At 34.9% G+C, this 11506-nt stretch overlaps 1 protein-coding gene across 1 annotated transcript; it reads right to left on the reverse strand.

The window, feature by feature from the left end:
- Positions 1–1529: 1529 nt before the first annotated feature.
- On the reverse strand, positions 1530–4876 carry LOC133316260 (probable sodium/metabolite cotransporter BASS3, chloroplastic). Its single transcript, XM_061517990.1, has 5 exons — positions 4437–4876; positions 3809–3904; positions 3403–3709; positions 3079–3326; positions 1530–2084 (listed from the first exon to the last, which is right to left on the reverse strand). The coding sequence occupies exons 1-5, from the start codon at positions 4784–4786 to the stop codon at positions 1853–1855; spliced, it is 1233 nt and encodes a 410-aa protein (XP_061373974.1). The 5' UTR covers positions 4787–4876; the 3' UTR covers positions 1530–1852.
- Positions 4877–11506: the final 6630 nt, after the last annotated feature.

Genomic DNA, 11506 nt, shown 5'->3' on the forward strand with positions numbered 1-11506 from the left:
TAAAATTCCACTACAAGCTTTTTATAGCTCTGCCAGTGAGTTAATAGTCTCAAAGGAAAACTGTACAGCAAACAAAATGAATTTTTTATTTTATTTTATACAATAATGATACTGAGGTTTGAACCTATAATTTCATGCAGATTATTCAAACCTCTCACCACTAACCCTAATCTTGGTGGCTTACAAAATGAAATTTTTACACCACCTGTCCCGGTCACACTTTTGCAGCCTCCCTACCTATATTAGGAGTATATTAATGCTACTTTTATTAGGAGAAATTTTTTTTTTACCCGAAAATCACAATTGCTAAAAATATAGTGAAAAAATGAATTTTTTTAATAATATTACTAAAAAATTGTTTGATAGGTCAAAATATTCATAAAAATGTTGAGTTAATTTTCTTGATATTATGATTGGTTGACTGTAAAATATTATTAATTATGTCTCAAAAAAATTATCAAATATTCCCATCACATAAGGTTCTTAAAATACCACACATTTGGTGATATTTTAAAATATAATTTTTCTTTATAAATATGAATCTCAAAAATCCCACTTTTTCAGAAAAAAATTTACGATCCTCGTACCAAACGCGAATAAATCAAATGCTTAATCTCATTTTCTCATTATTTTAAAAATTTTCCTTCCTTAATTACAAATGTTCAGTCACAGTACGGGACTAATGGATTAATCTATAGACTCAGAGGGAGTAAGTGGTATAGAAAGGACTAGAACTCTAAAGTGATTGGCTGGAAATGTACAGTGGTGGTTTCTTCCATGTATAAGGTTCATACTGCTCCAGACATAGAGCTGACAAAATTGGTCAATCCGTCTCCACCCTCTTTGACCCATCTTGAATCTGTCAAAAACAAGACAGGACAGGACCTATCATTCGATAATGAGTTGAAAATATCAACCCACTTCGTTTTGAGATGGGTTGATAAGTCAACCCGCCTAAAAAATAAAAAATAATAATAAATTATATTTTAATAAATTTTTTAATATTACTTATTTTTATTTCATGCTCCCCTTATTTTTTTTTCAATCTCAAACCTAAATATAAGTTAATATTTAATCAAATATTTTTTAGGAACTTGTTTTTTTTTTTTTGGTATCCCTAGGAACTTATTTTTGTCTTCGTATATGAATAATCTTTGTCATAAATAAAATTTTTCCTCTTTATTTTTTTTAGGGGAGTACTAAGATAAAATAAAAATTATAACACAAAAGCTTAATGACAAATAAAATGTTATCTAATAGTTAAAAAAAAGAGTTGACCCGCGGCCAACCCGTCCTGCCATGCCACCAACCCTTTTTGACCCACAACTAAGTGGGGCAAATTGGTGAGTTAAAATGTATACCCGCGACGGATTTAATCCATATTGCCACCTCTAGGGGACTCGCCCTCCAAGGTTCATACAGACTATGGAAGAATAAATTTTCCAAATCCAGAAACGCAGACAGTTCGCAATAACACACACACAGAGAGAGAGAGAGAGAGAGAGAGAGAGAGACATCTTATAATTGGTATGTCATCTGTAATATACTTTGAGTCTATGTACAGAAATGTATTAATTTGCAGCTAGATAATAGATACTCATACGTGAATCTATATCTCCATTACTATGTAATTTTTTCTCTGATCATTATGTATATAATGTTACTCATGAAACCTTTTTCTTGCCTGGTTTATATGTAACTAACCTGTACACTTGAAATTGTCTTATATATCTACCCTTCCTAGCCATCTCTATTAATACCATGAGATTAAATTTATCCAGCTTCCAGCCTCCCAACAGATGATAACAAATAAGCCTCAAATAACACGCATCAGAACCAAAAAAGTTAAGCCTTAACAGCAGCATTGATTCTTGAGAGTAGGTAATGACAGTAGGTTTCTAATTCTAAAGCCATTTCCCCAAAAAGAGGCAAGACAGAGACCCATTATAGCCATAGCAATAACAGAACATGCTGGTGGAACTGCCTGACTACTTCCCAAAAACTGGGTTGCAAGAAGGCCTGCAAGGGTGGAGCTCTGCATTCCAGTGCATAATGAAATTGTCCTGCTCACCTGTTCTTCCTGCCTGTGATAGTATTTATATCAGATATTTTGAAATATGGCACAGATAATAAGATATTCTTTATAAGTGTTTTCGTCAACCAACTTACAAACAAAAAGTATTGCAAGGAAAATTATGCTAGATGACACATTCCAAAGTTAGATCAAAGCAATCAATCTCGGTCAGAAATATAATATTTTTTCCTATTGGAGAAATAGATCACTTTTATGCATCGTTATCATTTCAATATGGAACAGGTAATGAAAATAAAACAAACCAGTCAGTCAATAGATATAACCAAGTACAATATGTTGTTGGAAAGGATTTAACCTAAAAGCTCTTTAATATGAACTTTAGGAGAGGCTCGCCCCCAAAAGCTAGCTTGTAAGGTAGGAGAGCCCAAAGTCCATATAAATCCTACACAAGAACCTTATGTTTCCAATGTGGGACTCCATGGCTCATACCTTATAACTGAATCGTAACATCCCACCATGCTTCGCAGTCTCAGCACCCTGGCTTGGCGCTAGGTTTTTATTAGCCCTAGCGAATACTACAATGCCAGCATCAACAGTCGCGCTGCTCTATTGCAACTGGGAGACATAGTGGAAGCTCTGATACCAATTGATATGAACTTTGGAAGAGCCTCACCCCAAAAGCTAGCTTGTAAGGTAGGAGAGCCCAAAGTCCATATAAACCCCGCACCAGAACCTTGTGTTCCTGATATGGGACTCCAACTCCCATACCTTACAATTGGATCATAACACTCTTTCTCTAAACATATCTGTGTTGTCAATTTCAATCTTAATTCAAGGCATATCAATATATGACACCAATTAGAGGCTCAGATGGCCACACTCGTAAAAATATCAGCTATAATTACTAACTAGTTACCAAAGAATCAATATCAACGTCAATATCAATAACACCTTTATCCCAAATGAACAAATTAACAAATATTCTGGATTTATGCAATATAATTTAGATATATTTTGTAATCTACTTTTAAAACTGAGCATACCTCAAGGATGGAATGTTTGAGATCCAATATCCTAAAGTGAAGGCAACAACATGAAATGTTAATACTGGAAAAACCAATTGGAGACCTTCTCCTGACAAAATTTGACTCCGGTTTATAGCAAGAGGGCTGCCAATGCACAATGAAGTACATATCATAGCAACAAAGGGCATCACAGGTTGAAGAACAGATACAACTGGCTTTGCATATGTATTGAGAAGAAGACCAAACGAAACTGGAACGAAAACAACCTGTTGAATATTTATAGCAAAAGCTGTCATCAAATCGAATTCGGGTAAGAATATTGTAGAAGCACTCGCTAATTACCTGTAGTATTGACTTTGACATGGCAACTGCATCAACTGGCACCACTGATCCAATCAGAAGACCAGTTAACAAAGGTGTAACAATAACTGATGCAATAGTGGTATAGCTTGTGAGAAGAATGCTTATGGGTACATCCCCTTTGCTTAAAAAGCTTGCATAGCTAGATAGCTGAGCCCCAGAAACACAAGCTGTGAGGATAAAGCCTGCATAGAACATTTTCGATATGCCAAAGGCCTTTGCAATCAAGACCCCAACAGTAGGTTTCAGCAAATACTGCGCAATAAACCCAAGGGAAAGTGGTATAGGTCTGCAACAGAAAGAAAATAATGAATGTTGGAAGAAGTTCCATGGCTTCACATACTCAAATTTAAGCAGAAAATAAATAAAGTAGTAATGAAAGTCACACCTTTTAAATGCAAGAGCAAAATCATGTATGGATAATTTGATTCCAATGGACAACATAATCCCACCAAGTGCAGGAGCATATAACTCTTTAGAAACCCTGGACAAGTTAACAGCTTTCAGTTCTTCCATTTCTATACTATTCCGTTCTAAATAGCCCCCCGACAGAATGAAAGAATTACAAATTCTTAACAGAAAAGAGCAACCAAAAAAATAAAATAAAGTAGAATAACTTTTGTTCAGTAATATATCCACAAAAAATGGTAAGCGAGAGTACAATAACAAAAGGTGCCTAATATTCCCCTACAAGCCTTTAATCAAACACGTTATAATTAAGAAACCTTTCAACCAGAAGTACATATAAAAAATAAAAAATCAAATGCCATTTTAATAAAAAGGGTTATAACAATAAGCACAATCAGCTGGAAACAAGAATAATAACAATAAGAAAATACCAAGTTGTTCTATGCAATTTTTTATTTAAAATAAATCCCTACCCTTAAATCTTAATAGATAGAATAAAAAATAAAAAATAAACAGTAACCAAGACCAAGAAGTAGAAAAAATTAAATTAAATAAATAGAAAAGTCTTCCAAAAGATGAACCAAAACAAAAAGTCAAGACAACCCCACCATGTAAAAGTGGAAGGTTGAGCAAGAGCAGCAACGGCAGTGGCAGCAACAACAAAAGGAAGCAATGCAGACAAAACCTGAGACCAATCTCTTTCTTCCACTTCAGCAACAGCACTTCCCTCAACCCCAAACGGAAGCAACGAAAACTTCTCTTGTCTACGGTGGAACCCAGCTCTTCCCTTGAACTGCGAAGTGGAACACGTGAAACTCGATATGGCACCACCCTTTGAGCCCCTTTGAACCCTCGAGACTGAAAACGAAGCTCGAGAACGCAAGAGAGGTTGGAAGGTTAAAGCTTGAAGCTTTGGCTTTGTGTGTGTTGTGGCACCAAAAACAGGAATCGAGGCCATTGAAGCGGAACACTGAGTTCTGGCTATTGAATAAGGAAATGGGGTTCAAGAAAGATTAGTAGAGAGAGAGAGAGAGAGGTGTGAATTTGCAGAGCAATGAGAAGGTGAAAAGATGAGAAGATAGAAATAAGATTCGCATATGTCTAATTTTTTGTTTTTGTTATTTTGGGGTGAATGATAGGGGCTCCAAAAAAAGGAAGAAGAAAAGAAAGCCTTTGGGATATGTCTATGTGAAAGCGAGAGCAACAGTGTTTTTTTTTTTTTTTTTTTTTTTTTGATAACAAGAGCAACAGTGTTTGAATCAGACACTTTCGTTCTACACCGTTGTTAGTCATTAGTTTGGTGTTGGGGTTATGATAGGGTTTACTCGCCATTATTTTGATATTTATAAATTTAAATAAAAATTTAAAAAATATAAATTAAAAGAACAATATGTCAAGAAATATTCAATATCATAATATTAGAAATATTAAAAATTATATGTAATTATTTTTAAAAAAATTAAAATTAAAATAAAACCAAGAATGACATATGCCATTAACATCATAGTGTGTTCACGGTCTGGATTGAATCGATTTTGAAAGCAAAAATCATCTGATCCAATCCTTTTGGTTTGGATTTTTATTCAAATTCGATCCGATCCAATCTAATTTTTTTTCGTTTGCATTGGATCAATTTTCGGTGTTTTGAAAATCCTAAAATTTATTTCATGATTATTATGAAAATAATATCTTTTGTATATATTGGCTTTGTAAAAAAAATTGAAATACAAAAACATCAGTAAACGATAATATAGTTTTTTTTTTTGTAATGAGACATGAAGCTCTACACAGATGATAAAATTTTGTTGATGAGATGTGACTAGGTTTTTTCTTGGGTTTAGTTGATGGCTTAATGGATCTTGGGTTTAGAAATTTTTGAGCTATGATTGGGGAAATACCCAAGTAGATAGAGGGGAATTAATATATTGGATCAGTTTTCATCAACCAATCCGAAAACCGATCTAATCCAATTAAAATTTGCGATTTTTTTCGATTTTCGATTTATTTGGTTATCGATTTTTCGATTTGGTCACTGCGGTTTGGATCGGTTGATAAACACTCATACTTAATAGCTCGTTTGGACGATCTTTTTTTAACCAAAAGCTATTTTTTCAAAAAAAAAAAAAAAAAACCTTCTACTACAAAGTTTATTTGTATGGGTTCGTTTGGATGAATTTTTTTCTTCAAAAATTATTTTTTTAGAAAAAAAATCACTTTTCAGAAAAAATAATAGTAATTTATAATACAATAAATTAATAATAGTAATAAATTATAAATTAGTAATAATAATAATGGGTGATAAATTGTTATTATTTAATTGATCATTATGCTTTAATGTTTGATTATTTGATTGGTAATGTTTGATTGGATTAGGATGAGTCAACAAACATAAATTGTTTAGATATGATGACTCAACAAACATAAATTGTTTAGATATGATGACTCAACAAACATAAATTGTTTAGATATGATGACTTAACAAACATAAATTGTTTAGATATGATGACTCAACAAACATAAATTGTTTAGATATGATGAGTCAGCATTGAGTCAGTAATGTATAAGTCCTAAACTTCAACTATAAATAGAGACCTAGCCTAACCAAACCAATTCACTCTTCTCTACTACTCTTTTTCTCTTCTCACTCCAAAAAGTTTATTTTAATTATTTTCAATCTTTATATTTTTTATCAACCGGTTCTCTGCCCCAAATTACTCTTTTCTTCTAAAAGTTAGCGAAAACGGAGACCAGGTAATCCTAATCCCTAGGTATTTTTAGATTATATTTTATGTCAAATTTGGTATGTGTAATCCTAATCCTTAGAAGTCTTAGGTTAATTTTATATGAATTTTGATAGGGTAATTATGATCCTAAATATATCATAGGGTTGTCTTATATGAAAAATATTGTATGTAATCCTAATCCCAAATAATTATGTTGACCTGTATATATAATTACGTTCGTTATAAATTCAATTTTTGTTGATAATTACTATCTGCATATATATATTCGATTACAAATGTTTCCTCAATTTGCTTCTGCCGAACTCGGAACTGCATATATACCTTCACTGCAAATTTCTTTCGTTTTCGTTTTATGTGCAATTCTTTAATTGAATTCAATGGTAATGGTTGTTGGTTTTATATATATAAACATTGTTCACAAAACAAAAACAAAAAAAAACTCCTTCTCGATTTTTGTGCGTCACTTTCCATTAAAGTAGTTGCTGATCGTTTCTTTCAATTTGCAAATTAGTTATATGCATATATTTGCAATGTTATTTTTCTCGGTTTACGTGATCAACCTATTTCAAATACATGCTTTCAGTATATGTTGTTAGTTACAATTGTTTCTTTTGAATCCTGTGCTTTATTTTATAAATTGAGGCACTAAAATATATATATGTTTTGATAAATTAGAAATTAATTGTTAGTTGCAAAAAAATAGATATTACATATATTTGAAATAAATTGAGGAATTTTGTTATGTTTGTATAAAAAAAAAAATTAATAGTGGGAGGATAGCTTTGGGATGGTACCTCCCAAAGTGATGAACACAACTTTTGGGCTTTATGCCTCCGATGTGAAACTGATGTGAAAATGATTATATCCGTTCTTCCCAAAGTGGTGTCTGGCAGGGTTCCCCGGGATACTAGTAGCAACTTTGGGAAGAGGTGTGCACACTAGGAAGATGTGAATTGATTATGGCCAAAGTGATTTGTTTGTGACTGGCAGGGTTTCCCGGGTCACAGGGTAGACTGGCAGGGTTCCCCGGGTCTACCATGGTTCTCTTCCCACTAAATAGACTAAATGGATTAAATAAATATTAATATAATTAATAACAAGTTGACATTTGATTCGAATTTTTGAGTTATATTATTTTATTGGATTATCATGAGTTACATCCTTTTTGTTTATTTATTTATTTTTGTATATCGGATTTGGATTACCAGCTTTGCTGACTTTTGTGTTTGTTTAACTGCAATGATCCTTCACGGGGAGCAGATTTTCAGTGAAGCATGTTGCAAAGGATGGGGCTAGCTGTGGGCAGCGAGGATCACGACTCGGATATTATATTTCTAGCTAGTTTCTAAGTTTAGAAATTTTATGAGATTTAAATAAATGCATAAGACATATTTCCTTTATTTAAACTTTAGTCTTTGGTTTTATTTTTAATGTAATAAATTTAGCCTTGCACCTGTCCATAGTACAAGTGCGGCAGTAACACTTTCCAAATTTGATTATTTTGAACTTCCGCTGTTATTTACAAAAATTATTGAAATTATTTATGCTATTATCAATTGTTAGAATTTGGGGTGTTACAAAATGGTATCAGAGCCCTGAGTTTAACTTGGGTTCACTTTTGATACTAACTCAAGGGATCAAAGATCCCACAGTTAAATAAATAAATAAGAACATAAATAATAAAATAAATTGAAATAAAATAAAAAAAATTAAACGTGAGAGATGGGTAGTGAAGGGTTATTTTCTTGTCCTTTAAATAAGATTTATTTGAAATTCTAATAATTGCATGTTTGAAATTATTTTGTGACTTGTTATGTGATTTATTGACTTGTAATTTTATTTTAGCAAATGAATAGAATTTTCTACAGGCTAAAAGGGTTTCTTCTAGATGTGATTTTTTTTTCTTTCTTTGAAGAATGATGAATGATGAAATTCTTATTATTTATGTATTTAAATAAATTGGTTTATTGTTTGAATTGCATTATCTGATACATAATACAAATATATGAGATGAGGAAAGTGATAGTTAGAGTTGACTATGAGAATAAATTCAAACCCTTAGAATTTAAAAAAAAAAAACATACGATCAGGTACTATACCCGTCGTAACACTAGAATGGCTGCAAACAACGCTGTTGCTGAAGAAATGGACCGACGTCTGAGGGCTATTGAAGATCTTGCATTAGCACTTGGACAACAAAACGCCCATCAGGCTAATGCCGAGAATACCATTTTTAAGAGAGTGGCATCTCATCATCCACCCACTTACAAAGGGACTATCGATCCAGTTGCTCTTGAAAATTGGATTCGCGACATGGAAAAGCTGTATGAAGTGACAAATTGTCCCGAGAACATGAAGATTAGCATTGGCTCATTTTATCTGAAAGAGGAGGCGGATAGTTGGTGGTCCACGGTGAAGACGGGCTACATAGCTGAAGAAGGATTTAACTGGGAGATTTTCAAGGAACGAGTCCGCAATAGATTCTACCCCGACGCAATTAAGTGGCAGAAACAGGAAGAGTTTGCAAGGTTCAGGATGGCAGGAAAGATGACAGTGCAGGAGTACACTGACAAGTTCATTGAGCTCTCGCGTTTTGCTTCAAATCTTATTCCTACGGAGAGGGACAGGGCACGTAAGTATGAAAAAGGGCTGACATTCAAAATTCAGAAGTCCTTGGGAGGTATACCATCACAGACCTTCCAGGAAGCTTATGAACGAGCTTTGAACATTTTTGACATCTTACAAACTGAAGAGGAAGTCATGGAGAGGAACAAGAGAAAGCAATTTGGCAGTGGTCCTCAACAAGTTAGCGGTGATAAGAAGCCTCGTTATGATAACAGGGGAAATAACTGGAGTGACAAACAACCACAGGGACAGAAGTATGCTGACAGAGGTAATTATGGCGAGAATCAACTCAAGATCCAAGTTCAAGGAACAAAACCATACTCTTGTAAAGTATGCGGCAAGCAGGCACACCCTGGGAAGAGGTGCAATGGAGAACTTATAACTTGTTTTCAGTGTGGTGGCAAGGGGCACAAGGCTCACCAGTGTACTGCCAGGGGATTCAATCAGCAATCAGGCTCTCAAGGAGGACAACCAAAACCAGATGGAGGACGAAATGGGAACAACAACCAAGGGGGTAGGAACAATGACAATCAGCCCCGCTACCAGCAGAACTTTCAAAATGGAAATGGAGGAAATCGGCAATATGCCACTATTGGAAATCCCAACAATGGAGCTATAGCAGATCGAGCGACAGGTCAGAATGCTGCTATTAATCAAACCACAGGGAGTCAAGGAAGGATCTATGTCATGAATCACACTGAGGCTGCGGCAAACCCAGATGTTATTACAGGTACTTTCTTACTGCAGTCTGTACCTGCTTATATATTGTTTGACACTGGTGCATCGCTCTCTTTTATTTCATCCTCTTTTGTGGAGAAAACGAGAATGGTACCATCTTCTACCTTCTCAACCAATGTTACTTTACCCTCTGGAGCTGTTGTCTCTTGCTCCAATGTTTATGAAAATATCCTGATTAGTATAGCTGGTTCTGAGCTACCAGCTGATCTAGTCCAGTTTGACTTGGCGGATTTCGATGTTATTTTGGGAATGGATTGGCTTAGCAAGTATAGGGCTAAGCTAGATTGTAGGGAACAAAAGATATCTTTTAAGGGACCAAAGGGGAAGTACCTCTCTTATAAAGGTGTTGTACCCAAACCTTCCATTCAAATAGTCTCTGCTATGACTATTAAGAGTTTACTTATAAAGGGACACCCAGTTTATTTGTGCAACGTACGCGACTTAACTCTCGAGGAGAAGATTGAACAAATACCCGTGGTCAAAGAGTATGCAGATGTTTTTCCCGAAGAGATTCCTGGTATGCCACCTATTAGAGAAGTAGAGTTTGCTGTCGATCTTATGCCCGGTACTGCTCCGATATCAAAAGCACCATATAGGATGGCTCCGGCAGAATTGAAGGAGTTAAAAACCCAACTTGAAGAACTGTTAAACAAGGGGTACATAAGGCCGAGTGTTTCGCCGTGGGGAGCTCCAGTTTTGTTTGTGCGAAAGAAAGATGGGAGTATGAGGTTGTGTATTGATTATAGGGATCTGAACATGGTGACCATAAAGAACAAATACCCATTGCCAAGGATTGAAGACTTGTTTGATCAATTGAAAGGAGCAGGTATGTTCTCAAAGATAGATTTGAGGACTGGATATCATCAAGTACGAATCAAGGAAGACGACATCCCAAAGACGGCCTTTCGTACCAGATATGGGCACTATGAGTTTACGGTCATGCCTTTTGGCTTAACGAATGCTCCGGCAGCTTTTATGGATCAGATGAATAGAACCTTCAAGCAATACTTAGATCAATTCGTGGTGGTCTTCATAGATGATATTTTGGTGTATTCCATGACGAGGGAAGAGCATGAGCAACATCTGAGGATTGTATTGGATATTCTAAGAGAGAATAAATGGTATGCAAAACTCTCAAAATGTGAGTTTTGGCTGGAGAAGGTTGCCTTTTTGGGTCATGTAATATCTCAAGAAGGAGTTTCTGTTGATCCAGCGAAGATTAAAGCTATCACTGAATGGCCTAGGCCTACAAATATTGCGGAAGTCAGGAGTTTTCTCGGTTTGGCAGGTTATTATAGAAGGTTTGTGAAGGATTTCTCGAAGACAGCTCAGCCAATGACAAGGTTAATACGTAAAACAACGAAGTTTCACTGGGATGAATTTTGTGAGGTCTCTTTTCAAGAACTCAAGAAGCGTCTTACTTCAGCTCCGATTTTAACATTGCCATCAGGAACAAGTGGGTTTGAGATCTTTAGTGATGCACGGATCACAAGAGCTTGAAGTATATCTTCACCCAGAAGGAGCTTAACATGAGGCAAAGGAGGTGGTTAGAACTCATTAAGGATTATGAT

This window comes from Gastrolobium bilobum, unplaced genomic scaffold, assembly GCF_033153095.1.
Source record: "Gastrolobium bilobum isolate Gb01-03AN ecotype WA unplaced genomic scaffold, APGP_CSIRO_Gbil_v1 utg33326, whole genome shotgun sequence".
NCBI lineage: Eukaryota > Viridiplantae > Streptophyta > Magnoliopsida > Fabales > Fabaceae > Gastrolobium > Gastrolobium bilobum.

What these genes read in the sequence shown, in the direction of transcription:
- LOC133316260 (XM_061517990.1), bottom strand. Translation starts at nt 4,786, where the DNA reads ATGGCCTCGATTCCTGTTTTTGGTGCCACAACACACACAAAGCCAAAG. An exon ending in CAACCTTCCACTTTTACATG is followed by an intron (nt 3,905 to 4,436) that starts GTGGGGTTGTCT and finishes TAACTTGTCCAG; the next exon opens with GGTTTCTAAAGAGTTATATG. An exon ending in TTTGCTCTTGCATTTAAAAG is followed by an intron (nt 3,710 to 3,808) that starts GTGTGACTTTCA and finishes TTTCTGTTGCAG; the next exon opens with ACCTATACCACTTTCCCTTG.